Source organism: Pongo abelii, chromosome 9, assembly GCF_028885655.2.
Source record: "Pongo abelii isolate AG06213 chromosome 9, NHGRI_mPonAbe1-v2.0_pri, whole genome shotgun sequence".
NCBI lineage: Eukaryota > Metazoa > Chordata > Mammalia > Primates > Hominidae > Pongo > Pongo abelii.
In genome coordinates this window covers 71,434,657-71,452,554 of record NC_071994.2, presented here as the reverse complement: position 1 = coordinate 71,452,554, position 17,898 = coordinate 71,434,657, and the positions used below count along the sequence as shown (strand labels likewise).

Below are 17,898 nucleotides of genomic sequence, written 5' to 3'. Positions count from 1 at the left end.
CAAATACTATTTATTAGTTTTCCGTTATTGCAACCAAACTATAAACAAATCAAAAAGATTTCCAGAATTAATGCAAGGTGGTAATTATCTTGTAACAGAAAATTAAAGATATAACTAACATTGATGTTTTATATGTGTGTGTGTGATTATATACATACACATATACACATAAAATATTTTGAGGGAAAGGACAGGTGACAGATATAGATACAGTTATTAAATTAAATCCTCACTGTGTGTAACAGAGTAGTTGGTAATCTTATTAAAGTTTAAACATAGCTTGGAGTAAAAGAAATAACCACCAAAAAGAATAACAACAAAAACATACACATACACAAACAATATATATATTTTTTTATTTTTTTATTATACTTTAAGTTCTGAGGTACATGTGCACAACGTGCAGGTTTGTTACATATGTATATATGTGCCATGTTGGTGTGCTGCACCCATTAACTCATCATTTAACATTAGGTATATCTCCTAATGCTATCCCTCCCCCCTTCCCCCACCCCACAACAGGCCCCGGTGTGTGATGTTCCCCTTCCTGTGTCCAAGTGTTCTCACTGTTCAATTCCCAACTATGAGTTAGAACATGCAGTGTTTGGTTTTTTGTCCTTGTGATAGTTTGCTGAGAATGATGGTTTCCAGCTTCATCCATGTCTCTACAAAGGACATGAGCTCATCCTTTTTTATGGCTGCATAGTATTCCATGGTGTATATGTGCCACATTTGCTTAATCCAGTCTATCATTGTTGGACATTTGGGTTGGTTCCAAGTCTTTGCTACACAAACAATATTTTTAAGAGGCCATCACTAAAAAGGGACTAGATGGAGGACATTTTCAAAAGGAAAGTTTAGTTTTTTTATGATGATCTTGTATTTGTTGTTTTATTATGATTTGTACAAATATGCACATATTATTTATGCTAAATTTAACATACTTCTGAAAGAAAAGAAAGTATATATACTTTGTAAACTATAGACAGTTGTCATAGGAAGCAAGAAAGAAATGTCTCACAGCTTAGGGAGGTGAGAGTGTGTGCTCAAGACATATTATTTTAAATAAAAATGTTGTTGAAGCATAGTACACAGGCAAAAAGAGCACATATTACAAATAATAGGCTCATGAAATATCACTAAGTTGATACACCCTGCAACTACCATCCAGGTCAAGAACTAATCAAGGGCGGTACCTCAGAAGCATCCCCTCATTACCTGGTTTCTCATTCTCAAAGTTAAACATTATCTCAGTTAGTTTGGTCTACTTCTGAACTGTACATCAATGACAATATATAATATGGGTTTTTATCTCTTTCACCTAATACTATATTTGAATAGACCACAATTATTTATTTATGTTGTCTAATGTTGATGGACATTGGTGTGATTCCCAGCTTCTGGGTATTACAGGCATGCTTCAATTTACAACTTTAGAAGTTTTCTGGTTAACATATGTGTGGGTTGCTACTGGATATACAGCTGGCAAACTTGGGATAGAAGCAGAATAAACTAAGTGATTTTGGCAGGAAAATGATGAGCTAAGTAAGTTAGGACAGACATAAATGAACACGGCTCATGTTTTGCCAGAGATTTAAATTTTTTAAAGTTTCACTCCAGTGGTAGTGATCCAACCACTGTGCTGCAAATTTGTGTAGACTGTCATTTAGGAGAGAAGATGATGTCTGTGAAGATTAAATGCAGTGAACTTTGAAGTCCTCTATAGTAAAAAGGCTTTAAAGAACATGGAATAACATAAGAGAGGGTATTTACCTATTTGATCATGATGGTACCCTTTCCAAAGATGTACAGTAATCCGAGTTATCATAAAAATATTCCTGTGGCCAGATTTCTGGTGTCATTTAAAGAGCTCCCTATTGACTTGGTGATCTCAACCTGGCTAAGAAAATTCTAACATCTCAGAAGACTTTAAAAGTTATGAGAATTGTCCTTTCCCTTAAGAAAGAATCTAATGACACTTTCTCGTACCTGCCTGGTTTTCACCCCATACACAATGGGGTTCATTGTGGGAGGCATTAGTAGGTAGAGATTAGCCATAATAATATGTATGTGGGGAGGAATGGTGTGTCCCCCAAAACGGTGTGTAAAGAAGGTAAAGAAGGCTGGAACACAGGTGATGACTATGGCACAAATGTGGGCAGTACAGGTGCTGAAGGCCTTCTGTCGAGCATCTGCTGATGATAGACTCACAACTGCTCGAAGAATCATAGTGTAGGAGATTGTAATGCAGAGGATATCAAAGCCCCCAATCAGCAGGGCAACCACCAAACCATAGATGGCGTTAACCCTGACATTACCACAAGATATCTTGGCCACAGACATGTGGTCACAGTAGGTGTGGGGTATGACGTTGCCCTTGCAGTATGGAAGGCGCTTGGTGAGGAAAGTGGAAGGGATAACAAGCATCACACCCCTAAGAAAAGTGACGAACCCAGCTTTAGCAATGACTGAATTAGTGAGGATGGTGGCATAACGCAGAGGGAAGCAGATGGCCACATAGCGGTCCAGGGCCATGAGCGTGAGCACCCCAGACTCCATCCCTGTGAAGGTGTGCACAAAGAACATCTGGGCAAGGCAGGCTTTAAAATCAATCTCCTTGAGATTAAACCACAATATGAAGAGAGTGTTGGGAAGGGTGCTGGTGCACATGAGCACATCTGTGAAGGAAAGAAGGGCTAGGAAGACATACATAGGTCTGTGTAAGGCCTCATCAGAGTAGATGAGGTACATAAGGCCGAAGTTCCCTGTAATAGCAATGCTGTACATGGTACACAGTGGGAAGGAGATCCACAAATGCACATCTTCCAAACCAGGGATGCCATTTAGGATGAATGAAGCTGGAGTTAGGCTGGTGCCATTTAGAAATGACATAATGACTGTTGGAAGTTCATTGTATAGCAGTTATAGCATTGCCTCTGTGAGCAGGAAAAAAAAAAAAAAGTAATTTCAGGGAGTAACTGACCATCAGTCTTCTTTCCCATAATGGCTATTTTGTTTTTTTTGTAGATCAATGACTATATTTGTTCTATTATGTTTAATATGAGATATATACACTGTCTGGGTCTGTGCCTTAAGCAGTAGGTGTTGACAGGAAAAACTGAGTCTAGTCAGTACATTTGGACCTGAATATCTGGGGTCTTTTGTTATCACGTAGTCCATTCTCCAGGCCAATGTTGGCCATGAACTGAACAACTCTGTGGTCAAGAATTGATTAAATATTTGCTCTATTCTAGGTGCTCACCATCTTAGAGATCTCCGTTGTATTCTGAAATGTTAACAGACTTCAGTAGTTCCTGCGGGCTTAGCTTTCAAATTAAATCTGTCCTAATGGACATACTGACAATATTTTCAATCTAGTTTTAGCCCAAACTCCACCCTTTTGTTTTGCAGAAAACTTAAATACAGAAAAATATGAATCATCCCCTTGTAGCTGTAGTTTTCTTGAAGCGAAATCATAGAATGATCTTAGAGGCAAATAAATAATAACAATAATAATCCACTTTCTAATATCATCAAAAGACCACTTGTTTTATAAGTACCATGATATATAGAGGATGAAGGATCATTAGAAATGCAAGAACTTATGAGAATCCAATGTTTTCCTAAGATTACAGTCTAGTCTAATTGACTCTAGAGTCAATTCAACGAAAATAAAGATGCTTATCATCCTAAACAAAATAAATTGACATTCCCTTTAGAACATAGTGCTTTATATCCTACCCATATCAAAACTTCAGCCATATAATCAAATATTTTTGAGGCTTAAAATAAAGAATATTTTTATCAAATATTTTTGAAGCTATGTAATTTCCAAAACTAAGTTTCTTTTGTATACAGAAGATGTTCAATACGTTTTTCAAGGCCCACAGAAGAACAGGCAGTGGTAGAACAAGGACCAGCAAAACACTTCTGAATAGTAAGGGAGAGAATATTAGTTGTGATAGCGTGCTGTGAGAAAATAAGAAAAAACTCAAAGTTATGACCACAGAATAGACGAAAATAGGCTTCACGGGTCTGAAGAAGTGGGCTATATCAGCCGGAATGTGTTGATTAAAATTTTTTAAAAGGAGCAAGTTGTGTGATAGGGGCATATTCCCATATAGAAGGATATTGGAGGAAAACTAAGTAGGCTTTCTAATTTAAAAATATCAATATTGATATTTATAGTTCCTCCTTGACATATCGGAGGTGACCCACCTGTCACTTCAGGGATGTCACTATTGAAAATTTAAGGTTGTATAAAACTGGCTATCCTATTTTCATATGTGTCTTTTATAAAACTTTTATGTCCCTATTTTATGAAATATTAGGGCTGAATAAATGAACTCGTCACTTTTCTAATTGAGATATAATTCAAATAACATTACTATCATGTGAAATAGAGGCAACTCACTGAAAAGAAGACAAGACACAGAAAAGTATGGAATAAGGCTGTTATCTCTCTTTTTTTTCAGATCACAGAAGAAATTCTTTTCTCTCAGAAATGCTGCTTTTAGCTTTCACAGCCAGAGGGAATAAATAGAATACTTCCTGCAAAGATTATGTTTCAGTAATTGAAATGTGAATATTTTATCCAAAGTGAAAATGGAACATACAAACCAGTTTGTCTGCTGCACCATTTTAAAAGCTAGGAGAATAACTCTTCTGACAACTCTCTTATTCATCCTCATTTCTCAGCTACTGTAATCTGTACCCATCCCTTTAATAAGAATAAAGCAATCTCAATTCAGAAATCTGCTCACCCTAATTATCAGTGTGATGTTGAGCTTTTTCTCATATGATTGTTGGCCACATACGTGTTTTCTTCTGAGATGTGTCTGTTCATATCCTTTTCCCACTTTTTAATAGGTTGTTTGTTTTTTTCTTCTAAATTTAAGTTCCTTAAAGATCTGGATATCAGACCTTTGTCAGATACATAGTTTGCAAAAATGTTCTCCTATCCTGTAGGCTGTTGGTTTACTCTGTTGATAGTTTCTTTTGCTGTGCAGAACTCCCATAGGAGGGAGAGAATCAGGAAAAATATCTAATGGATGCTAGGCTTAATACCTGGGTGATGAAATAATCTGTACAACAAACCTCCATGACACATATTAATTTATGTAACGAACTTCCAAATCCTGTACATGTAACCCTGAACTTAAAATAAATCTTAAACAAAAGTAAATCTGCTTACCCTGAAAACTACCGGAGTTCCTCAAGAAACTGAAGACCTATCCATGGATCAAGTCATATTTATGTCTATGTGATCCTCTTGGTCCTGAAGGAGAAATATAATACCTACATTGAGACCTTGGGAGGCAAGTGGAGGAGGGAACATTTCTATTATCTGTCTATATGTGTGTGTGCGCGCATGCATGCATGTGTGTATGTTGTGGATGTTTTATATTCTGAAGTTGAGTAATGGAAAAAACTTGGTTGTTACTGTCTCTACTGTAGTCTCAGAAGAGCAGTGATTTCCCTGGTGAATGCATTTGTGTATGTGTGTATGTTTAGAATATGAACAAAAGAGAATTAAGAATCAGGTATATTTAGGTCCTAAGGATACTGGCTAAGCCAGTGGGAGCAGTCTTAAGAACTATTTTGACGTCATTATAGTCTGGGACTCCTGGGGACATAATTTTTTATAGGTACAATGGAGATACATATGTCTGAAACCACTTGGAGTATCATAATTAAATCCTTTTGAAAAATGCCTCATTTTTCAAAACTTAGCACAATGTCATGCACAAAATTAGTATTGAAAAAGATGTTTTTAAAGAAAACTTAAATAATGCCGGTATGCAAACAATTGAGTTGTATATGTGACTTTTTATTTCATGTCTCCGATATATTTGCTTATTATTTATAACATTTTTATGAACATTATTTGGAATTATCTAGACATATTTTTCACTCTGTGAAAAATGAGTAATTTGCTTCTTTCTTTCCTATTTGTATGATTTTTTTCTTGCCTTATTGCACTGGTTAAGATCTTCCTTCTATGCAATGTTTACCAAGAGTAGCAATAATGAATATCTTTGCTTCATTACTAAGGACTGGGTATAATGATGCCTACTGAGGGTAATGAAACTTAGTTCCCAATGATTATATGAAGACATAGACTAATGGTACAGTGCAGAAGCATAGCTATGCCATAATAAAAAATAATATATTTCACTTAACAATGCCCTCTAGGTTCATCTATGTTGTCGCTCGTGACAGAATTTCCTGATTTTTTAAGGCCAAATACTATTCCATTGTGTATATATTCCACATTTTAAAACCCATTCATTCATTGATGGACACATTTTGACTATTGCAAATAATACTGCAATGAACACGAGGTTGCAGACATCTCATTAACATATTGATTTCAATTTCTTTGGGCATATACCCAGTGAGACTGCTGGATCATATGGTAATTCCATTTTTGATTTTTTGAGGAAACTCTATACTGTTTTCTAAAAGAACTATACTAATTTAAATTCCCAACAACAGTGTATAATGGTTCACTTTTCTCAACATTTTCATCAACAGCTCTTATCTTTCATCCTTTTGAAAATAGCCAATCTAACAGGTGTGAGGTAATGTCTTCTTATGGTTTTAATTTGCATTTCTCCAAAGATTAGTGATGCTGAGCATTTCCTCACATACTTTTTGTCCACTTGTATGTCTTCTTTTGCGAAATTTTTATTCAAATCCTTTCTCTACTTTTTATAGGGTTTTTTTTTGGCAATTGAGTAGTTTGAATTCCTTGTTTATTTTGGATATTAGTCCTTATCCAGCATATGATTTGCAAATTTTTTTTCCAATCTGAGAAGTTATCTCTCTATTGGTATTTTTGGCTGTATAGAAGCATTTTAATATAATCCAATCTCAATTGCTTATTTTTGCTTTTGTTGCCTGGTGCTTTTGGGGTCATAGTCATTAAATCTTTGCCCAAACCAATGTCATGGAGCTTTTCTCCTGTTTTCTTTTATTAATTTAATGTTTCAAGTTTTATATTTGAATCTTTAATTTATTTTGAGTAGATTCTTGTATAAGAGATAAGCTAAGGGTTCATTTATATTTTCTGTATATGGATATCAATTTTTCCCAATATAATTTATTGAAGACAGGTCCTTTTCTTTTTTAATGTGTGTGTTTGCTTCTGGGATCTCTATCCTATTCTACTGGTCAATGTATCTGTTTTTATGCCAGTACCATGCTGTTCTGATTACTATAGCTTTGCAATATATTTTGAAATTCTGTAGTGTGGTGCCTCCAGCTTTATTCTTTTTGGTAAATATTGCTTTGACTAATTAAGGTATTTTTGGTTCCATAGATATTTTAAGATTTTTTCCCATTTCTGTGAAGAATGACATTGGAATTTTTATAGAGATTGCATTGAATCTGAAGATTGCTTTGGGCTTTATAGACATTTTAAGAATATTAATTCTTTCAGTCCATGAACACGAGCTATCATTCCATTTATTTATGTCATCTTCAATTTCTCTTTTTAACTTTTATTTTAGATTCGGTGGTACTTATATTTCTAATTTTATACTGTTACTATATTTTACTGATTGTCATAGCATTATAACACATTTTTAAATTAGTGTAAGCGCTCTCAATTAGGTCCTTCTTTAAAAAGATTCTTCGGACATCCTTTGTCCTTTGCATTTCCATAGATAATTTAGAATTAATTGTTTAATTTCTACAAAAAGCTGTCTTGGATTTTTGTGAAGACAATATTGAATCTATAGATCAATTTGAGATTACACAAACTGCACTCATAGGATAGCAAACTTAATTTATAAATGTTGTATGTATTCTCACTGCTACACTGGCCAGCCACTCTCCTGTCTCTCTCCCTCTTCTTGGGCCTCCCTATTCCTTCAGGCACAACAATATTGAAATTAGGCCAATAAATGACCCTGCAATGGTCACTAAGTGTATAGTGAAAGGAAGAGTCATGTATCTCTCACTTTAAATTAAAAAAAAAAACTATAAATGATTAAACTTAGTGAGGAAGGCATGACAAAAGCCGAGACAGACCAAAAGCCAGTCCTCTTATGCCAAAAAGTTATCCAAGTTGTGAATGCAAAAGAAAAGTTATTGAAGGAAATTAAAGGGATACTGCAATGAACACATAAATGACAAGAAAGCAAAACAGCCTAATTGCTGATATGAAGAAAGTTTAAGTGGTCTAGTCCGAACCAGCCACGATATTCCCTTAAGCCAAAACCTAATCTAGAGCAAGGCACCAACTATTTTAATTCTTTTAAGGCTGATAAAGGTAAGGATGTTGCTGAAGAAAAGTTTAAGTTAGCAGAAGTTGGTTCATGAGGGAAAGAAGCCATCTCCATAACACGAAAGTGCAAATGTTGATGGAGAACCTGCAGCAAGTTATCCAGAAGATCCCACGATCATTGATAAAAATGGATTCACTAAACAACAGATTTTCAATGTAGATGAAACAGCCTTCTCTCTCTCTCTCTCTCTCTCTCTCTCTATATATATATATATATATATATATATATTTATATTTATTCATTTATTTTGAGACAGAGTTTCACTATTGTCGCCCAGGCTGGAGTGCAGTGGCCCGATCTTGGCTCACTGCAACCTCTGCCTCCCCGGTTCAAGTGATTCTCCTGCCTCAGCCTCCTGAGTAGCTAGGATTACAGGCTCCCTTGCCACGTCTGGCTAACTTTTTGTGTTTTTAATAGAGACAGGGTTTCACCATGTTGGCTAGACTGGTCTCAAACTCCTGACCACAAGTGATCCACTCACCTTGGCCTCCCAAAGTGCTGGGATTAGAGGCATGAGCCACCGTGTCTGGCCGAAACAGCCTTCTTTTGGAAGAGCATGTCATCATAGAGAGAATAAGTCAATGCCTGTCTTCAAACCTTCAAAGAACAGGCTGACTGTCTTGTTAGGGGCTAATGCAGCTGGTGACTTTAAGTTGAAACCAATGCTCATTTACCAATCCCCAAATCCTAGGGCCCTTAATAATTATTCTAACTCTATGTTGTCTTTGCTCTCTATATAGAACATCAAAGCCTGGATGACAGTACATATGTTTAGAGCATGGTTTATTGAATATTTTAAGCCCACTGTTGAAACCTACTGCTCAAGAAAAATGGATTCCTTTCAAAATATTCCTGCTCATTGACAATGCGCCTGGCGACTCAAGAGCTGTAATGGAAATGTACAGGGAGATTAATTTATTTTCAAGCCTGCTCATACAACATCCATTCTGCAGCACATGGAACAAGAAGCAATTGTGACTTTCAAGTCTTATTTAATTAAGAAATACATTTTGTAAGACTATAGCTGCCATAGATGGTAATTGTTCTGATGTGCATGTGCAAAGTCGATTGAAAACCTTCTAGAAAGGATTCACCATATTAGATACCATTAAGAACATTTATAATTCATGGGGTGAGGTCAAAATATCAACATTAACAGAGGTTAGAAATAAGTTAATTTTAACCCTTATAAATGGCTTTGAGGGAGTCAAGACTTTACTGGAGGAAATCACTAAAGATGTGATGTAAATAGCAAAAGAAATAGAATTGAAAACAAAACCTGATGATGTGACTGAATTGCTGCAATCTCATGATAAAACATGAATAATGTGGAGTTGCTTTTTGTGGATGAGCAAAGAAAATGGTTCCTTGAGATGGAATCTACTCTTGGTGAAGATGTTGTGAACATTGTTGAAATGACAACAAAGGATTTTGAATATTACCTAGATTTAGTTGAGAAAGCAGTAGTATGCTTTGAGAGGATTAACTCTGAAAGCTGCTTCACTGTGGGTAAAATGCTACCAAACAGCATCACATACCACAGACAAATCTTTCATGAAAGTAAAAATCAATGGGGCAATATTTATTGTCCTATTTTAAGAAATTGCCACAATCACTCCAAACTTCAGCAACCACCACCCTAAGCAGTCAACAGCAATCAAAGGCCCTCCACCAGCAAAAAGATTATGGCTCACGGAAGGCTCAGATAATCACTAGCATTTTTTAGCAACAGCATATTTTTAGAAAGATCTATATATTTTTTAGGCATAATGCTATTGTACACTTAATAGACCATAGTATAGTGCAAACATACATTTTATATGCACTGAGAAACCCAAATTCATGTGACTCACGTTATTGCAGTGGTCTGAAACTAAATCTGTGCTATGTCTAAGGTATGCCTGTATTATAACCAGATAAATAGACTTCATTTTAATTTCTCACACTTATTCACTATTTTTTCACAAGTACATTATTATATACACATAGCATTTATAAGCAGATATTCTTCTTAATACAGTTTTAATTCAGAAAACAAATAAAAAGCAAAAAATACCTGAAGTAAGGACATTTTTCAAAGATTTTCTTACTTGAGGAACTTTGTAGCAGAGTCTAGGACTTGAAGCATTACCTAGCATCTGATAGCTTACTATTTATTTAAGTATTATTTTTAAAATGCTATTAATATTGTAAATCAGCAAGTTTTAAAAGGAAAGCTGACCTCCATGTTTTTCATTTATCAGCTATCTGCTCTGGAATAAAGCTACACACCACCATATTGTTAATAATTGAAGGCTCACTCTGGGCTGAAGTTCTATGGCATAGAGCTTGTTTTATGTGTTTCAGTAAGTGAGCTGGCTCACTGCAAAAGAAAAAAGGATCTACATTTGTGGGGATTCTGTCTGTTGTAGTTGCTTGTGCTGAAAGAAAGATGTACCACTACATCATATTACTGTTTACTGTTTTCACCTCTCCATAGACTGCATTCATTCTACAAACCCAAGGTATTAAATTGTGGTCACGATGTTCTTTGATTCCTTTCCAGACATCTGTCTACTTTGAGGAGAATTTCAATCCCAGCCTTTGATGTTTCCTTAAACTTGATCAAGATGTACTAACAGGGATTACAACAGAAAAGAATGCTATATTTCTACTGAGGTAAAAGGGAGCAGTGATGGAGGGACAGTGCATTTAACAGTGTTAACCTTTTAAATAAAGACATAACTCAGCCTTACTGCAGAATATATATTTTAATGAACCCCTAGCATAAAAGATTCTGAAATTGTTTACTCAATATTTTTGAGAAAGCTTTAAAATACCCACATGGCACATGAATAAATATATAAATGTTATGAAACTGGAATGGAACTGCCCTAGGGAGTCAGGTAAAATTCCAGGTTTATGATTCAATAGATGCTAGACACTTCACATGTCCCATCAATAATAAAATTTGAGAATTTTTTCCCTCAGGCATAGACATATTCTAAATATAGATCTATTTTCAACAAAGGTAAATTCACCTCCTTTTCAGAGACCTATGGGACATCTATCTGTAAAGCCCCAAAGAATTTTTTTACTTTGGCTTGGAAAATCCCCAGAGAAGATATTAAGTTTGTTATCTAGGATTCCTCATCAATATTGTGCAATTGTTTCTGAGTAATATCAGTCATGAATGGGAATTTAAAAACATCTGGCAGCAGGGTGAGTGTGGATGAAAATGGTTCAGATAAAAAGAAAACAAATAAAATGCACAAAATTGCTACTATATAGGAGGGATTTAAGTGAGACAGCAGTTGAATAAGGAAGTTCTGAATTACTTCACTCTTTAGAATTTTGAAACCAAGGAATTTGCAAATTGCCTTGAGGAGGGACAAGAGGCAGAAAATTAAATGTAGTTTAGGTGCTGAAGGAAGGGGATTCCATGAAGCTGATGTGACATGGAACAAAGAGATACAGACAAGCATATTTCTATACAATAATAGAAAAACTTCTCTGCCCTCCATAGATGGAGGAGTATTCCTTAGGAAGCAGTAACATCTCTACCATTGAAAATGAATTAATGTAAGAGTTAGGATGGAGGGTGGGAGGATGGAGAAGATCAGAAAAAATAACTAATAGGTATGAGATTTAATACCTGGGTGATGAAATAATCTTCACAACAAACTCCCATGACAAAAATTTACCTATGGAACAAACCTCCACTTGTATCCCTGAACTTAAAAGTTAAAAAAAAAAACACTTGGAAGAAATTCTAGTGATCATATAGCCCAAGTTCTTGACAACATTAATGACATATGCCGTTTTCCCACTGTTTGATACCTCAGATGGTGGTGATCCCATTATCTTATTAGAAAATTTTATTGGTGTGAATGGGCAACATTCCTCGAAGCCAAATTTACATTTCTGTAACATTTTTCTATTTATAATATGTTTATTTTGGGGATATGCAAAATAATACAAAAGACAATTTGCATGCATCTACTACATGTACTCTTCCCAATTCTAAATATCTCCAATTTCATTAATTTTTAATTTTTGTAGGTAAGATTAAGGACATCCTGAAACTTGAAATCATGTCTTCCTAATACATTTTTATTTTTCAAAGTTTATTGTGACACTAATTTGTTAAGGTATTTATGTGTAAGGAGGAGGACCATCCAAAAAGGAGATTTCAGAATGTATTCATCCATCCATTCATTATACAGCTTGGGATGAACATGGCAGGCATTGATACTGCAAGTAGAAATATCTTTAATTGTACGTTTGTTAAGCTTGAGAAAACTTCAGTAGGTATGGTTAGACTGAGAGAATGAGAATTAGAATACTGGGAGATACATTTAGATATTTAAAAGAGTCCTAATTGTGTAGGATTTTGTAAACAAATACAAGGATGTTGGTGTTTGCTCTGAGTGAGACGGAAGTATCCAGGAGGTTTTAAGGGATGGCTGGACATAATTTTATTTTCACTTATTTTGTAGAGCAATATAATGATAATAATACTAACAATAATTGCGATAGTATATGTATTTTTCTTATTATGTTCCAGGTTGTGCTGAAAAATTACACGGTTTACTTTACTTAACATTAAAAGTATTTTGCCTTAAAGCAAAATGCTTTAAAAATAATCAGTTCTATTTTTTATTGTTTTCTAGAAGGTTTTACTTTTATCTTTTTTATATACTGAGATTATTTATACAGCAACACTTGAAAAGATTTCCACTAATTAATGGTTAAAAAGACTCTGTAGAAAACTCTAGATTAAATCCCATCGCAGCGATAGAGATAGAGACAGACAGACAGACAGACACACACACACACACAGAGAAAGAGAGAGAGAGAGAAGCAATCAAAATTAGAACTTTGAAGGAGATTAAAATATAACAGAAGATAATATAAAATAATTTGTTAAACTGCAATGATATGGAAAAACGAATAATTCAATTTGGTAATCTAAAGCAACCAATAACTGGGGAAATATTTTTAAAAAGAAAGAAAGAAAGAATGAAAAAAGGAAAGAAAGAAAGAAAAGAAAGAAGGAAGGAAAGAAAGAAAAGGTAAGACTATGGAGTCTTACAACTTTAATCAGAAAAGCTTTCAAGGTTAGATTCATGTTTCAGGCCACAGAAGAAAGATGGAAAGCTAAGCATTCTCAAAAACTGGACTAAAAAATTAGTAAAGATTTTATCCTACTCAATATAATTGTCTATAGTTTTTTGGTGGCTAAAAATAATACATCAAAAGAAGGTATAAAATTATGATCATATGTAATACATGCACTGTATATTAATAGTATATGTAAGCATGCTTATATAAAAGGGTGATATATATCATGGATTTATCATATGTATCATGCTCATATATATCATGCTTATATTATATATATCATGCTATCAACACAGAGATTTGAGGAGAGTTAACAAAAAGCATGAAAATTACATAGAGCTTAATAATGTTATTAGCTAAATGCAAACATTACAAAAATATTTCATGCTTACCATCAAGAAACCTGAAATAATACAAAAAGAGACGAATACAAAATACACATGGCCATGATTTATAAATTGTAACTTATTATGTACGTTTTTGGCCCTTCACATCTCTGTCCTTGATTATTCTGACTTGGAAAATCCAGACTTGCCAGGTTTACACTTGTATATAGATCAAGCTGAATCATAATAGAAGTGCATAATTGGTAGGTGCTGACATAATTTGATTAACTATAACCCAGTGGACACATCTCAAAGTATTTCTTGAAAGAAGGGATAGTATGCAGTGAATTAAGAAAATCAGTGTTATTTAAATAGAGTTCATAATTTGGAAATTGGTTGAGGTTGCAAAGTCAAGCATTACTAAATGGCCCAGGAATGTAAGTAGACACATATAAACAGAGTTTCCAGTGGAAAACCAAGCCAGGCCAGGGCTGTGGCACTATGTTTACAATATGTTTTTATTCTGTTGGTTCAGTTACAGTCATAGGACCATTCAATAGAATCAAAAACATAGTTTGGGTACAAAATGATTATTTCTCCCTAAATTTATTATTTAGAATGTGAAAAATACTTTTTTATATTTTTTTCTCTGGAAATAATCTCACTACTCTCTCCTTATATGGGACAACTTTATTGGCACAAAAACTAGCATGTTTCGTAATTGGTGAGCATCGTGCATGGAGCCAACAGCTCCAGCCTCACACCAAGATATTTCATTCTCAATGGCGTTCCTGGGCTGGAAGCTGCACACATCTGGATCTCCCTGCCTTTCTGCTTCATGTACATCATTGCTGTTTTGGGGAACTGTGGACTTATATACCTCATTAGCCATGAGGAGGCCCTGCATCGACCCATGTACTACTTCCTAGCCTTGCTGTCTCTTACAGATGTTACTGGATGCACCTCATTTGTTCCCAATATGTTATGTATTTTTTGGTTTGGCCTCAAGGAAATTGGCTTTAATGCCTGCCTTGTGCAGATGTTTTTCGTCCACATGCTGACAGGCATGGAGTCTGGGGTGCTCATGCTTATGGCTCTAGACCGCTATGTGGCCATTTGCTACCTCTACACTATTCCACCATCTTCACCAACACTGTAATTACCAAAGTTGGGCTTGTCACCTTCATTCGAAGTGTGTTGCTTATGATTCCATTTGCTTTCCTGATCAAGCGTCTTCCCTATTGCAGGGGCAACCTCATCCACCACACCTATTGTGACCATATGTCTGTGGCCAAATTATCCTGCGGTAATGTCCAGATTAATGCCATCTAAGGTCTCATACCTGCCATATTGATTGGGGGGTTTGACATGTTCTGTATCTCCATGTCTTACACCATGATTATCCGTGCTGTAGTGAATTTGTCATCTGCAGATGCTGCCACAAAGCCTTCAGTACCTGTACATCACATATATGTGCTATTTTCATCACCTATGTCCCAGCCTTTTTCAACTTCTTCACTCACCGCTTTGGGAGACACACCATACCTCATCATGTTCACATTTTTATAGCCAACCTCTACCTGATGCTGCCTCCCACCTTAAATCCAATTGTCTATGGAGTGAAGACCAAGCAGATCCGTGAAGGAGTGATCAAATTGTTTTATAGAGAGAAAGGTATTTTAAGTATGACATAAATCTATGATATAGAAGTCTGAATTCAGCATAAAGATAAAGAAAGTTATAGAGGAAGAGAATAAATGTAAGGTTCAAAAACTATGGACTCAGGAAAAAATGTGAATATTCTGCCATAAATTTTATTAAATAATCACAAAATGTTTAATTCAAGACCTCAATGTGATAAAAGACATAAAACAGACAAGACATAATTATACATTTTACAAAACTTAACTTTAGTTAGACCTGTCGAATGGACTGAATTTCAAGTGTCCTGTTATCCTTTCTAGTCTATATTTATGTGACACTTGTATAACTTTATAGAAAAACATCTTTGCCTGCTCATTTATCTCTGACATCCTGCTGCCTGGGTAAGTATTTGGATTTATATGAATGTTCCAGTGCACACAAAAATGAAGCTGCAATAAATGTGGTTACTAGAATGATAACAATTGGGGAAATACTCTTTGCAGTTAATGTCAAGAATAATTTTGAAAATACAATGGATACTACTTGACAGCTGTTTGAGGACAGGAGAGATGTAGAGGAAAGAAGACTTAAAGAAATCTATATACTTTGCCAATCAAAGATGTCTGGGCTTGACTGATTGATCTGAGTTTCATGTAGATGGAGAAAGAGGTAGAGTGGTCAAGGACAATGGAGAAAGTAATACAGTTGGCCCTCCATATATGTGGGTTCTGCACCCTGGGATTCAACCAGCTGCAGATCAAAAATACTTGGAAAAAAAAATACAACTATAAGAATGATAGAAACAGAAATAATACAATATAACAACTGTTTACATAGAATTCACATTGCCTTAGGTATCATAAGTAATCTAGAGATGATTTAAAATATACAAGAGGATGCGTGTAGGTTATATTAAAATACCACACCATTTTACATAAATGACTTGATCATCCACAGATTTTATTATGGGAGGTGTCCTGTAACCACTCCCTCATGAATACTGTGGGAACACTATACCTTATTTAGATTTCTGGAAATAGCAGAGATAAAGTGCACGGTAGTATTAGAATGGTAAATGTGGTATTTAGTAATAGCAAGATTGAATTAAACATGAGAAAAATAATAAGAACATAATCCAAGAGAAAACTGAAGTAATAAATAGACTGTGATCACAAAATAAGTATAAATAGATAAGCAGGTCAAGATGTTATATTGATGAAAATTATATTCTTATTTGCTAATATAAATGATATATTTTAATATCATGTTATACATAGTCAAATAGCAAAATAGTAAAATAGATTAACCACACCATGTATTTTTGCAATAAGATTTTTATACCTGGGAGTAAAACCTGAGTTTTATTTTTTTTTAAAAGCTAAAATTATAAAGTGCCTCTATGTAATGTAAATCATAAGCTTATCAATAGTAAAGCTGTTATATCTTAGAATTAGGTTTTTTCATTTGGTAAAGTTTCTTTATCAGGTAACTTCATTTAAGCCATTCAAAACACTATCAAACAGATCAATAAATTACTTTTCCTAAACCGTCGTTTTAAAACATATACATGGTTTAATATTACAATAATGTTTCATATTTATTATTTTACCAAACTTTTACTTCAAAACTATGAGATAGGTATTACATAAATGAAGAATATGAGGTACACAAGCAGAAAGACTGTATGAATCATAGAATATTACAATTAAAATTTGAAAACAATAATGTTAATAGACCTAAGCTGGAGGTGGGGGAAGAAACAACAGCAACAGCAACAAAGTAAAACAAGAACGTATCCTTAAAATCTGGATAAGTAAAATGCAATCAATAAGATTTGAGGCAATGAGTAACAATCGCAAATTAATTTTGTTATCTTCATCATTACAAATTCAAAAGTAGGTTTCACGAAGAAAAAAAAGACTGAAAACTAAGACTCAAAATCGGATTACAGCCAGCAGGCCAATATCTTTGAGAAATTTCAAAAAGAAGTATAAGTTGGATGGCCATAGAACAAAATTCTACTCAGTATTCATGGGAGAAGAGACAGAGAGATAGATAGAGGTAGAGATAGAGATAGAGATGTAGATAGAGATTAAGATAGAGATAGAGATAGAGATGATAGAGATAGAGAGAGATGGGAGAGAGAGACAGACAGACAGAGAGTGAAGAGGGAAGGAAATAAAAGGGAAGCAGAGGGAAACCAAGAGGACTGGGAAAGATAGTGGAAAACATTTTATTTCAAGTTGCATCTTGTGCCCTAGAGACCAAGTGTTGGGTGACAGAGATCAGCAAGCTTTCTGAAACAGACCCAATATTCCTACATCAATTTCACACAGTTAGATTAGATCTAGAACCAAGGTATCAAAGAACTCACATTGAGATTTCAATTTGTTAAAACATGTTTCCTCTTCAAACTATAAGAGATATATTAATAATCCCAAAGGAAAGGAAGAAAAAGAAAATGACAAAGTGATACAAAGTATAGGGAAGATTATCTTGTTTCTACAGAATCTCCAGAACCACTTAGTCAA

General features: G+C 34.7%; 1 protein-coding gene and 1 pseudogene across 1 annotated transcript; one reads left to right on the top strand and one right to left on the bottom strand.

Moving 5' to 3' along the window:
• Window positions 1-551: 551 nt before the first annotated feature.
• On the bottom strand, window positions 552-5,349 carry LOC100451253 (olfactory receptor 52N1). The gene is made up of 2 exons (XM_054526187.1): window positions 5,195-5,349; window positions 552-2,936 (listed from the first exon to the last, which is right to left on the bottom strand). The coding sequence occupies exon 2, from the start codon at window positions 2,890-2,892 to the stop codon at window positions 1,930-1,932; it is 963 nt and encodes a 320-aa protein (XP_054382162.1). The 5' UTR covers window positions 2,893-2,936; window positions 5,195-5,349; the 3' UTR covers window positions 552-1,929.
• Window positions 5,350-11,799: 6,450 nt separating this feature from the next.
• Window positions 11,800-15,417, top strand: LOC100453477 (olfactory receptor 52N2-like; annotated as a pseudogene).
• The last annotated feature ends 2,481 nt before the right edge of the window (window positions 15,418-17,898 follow it).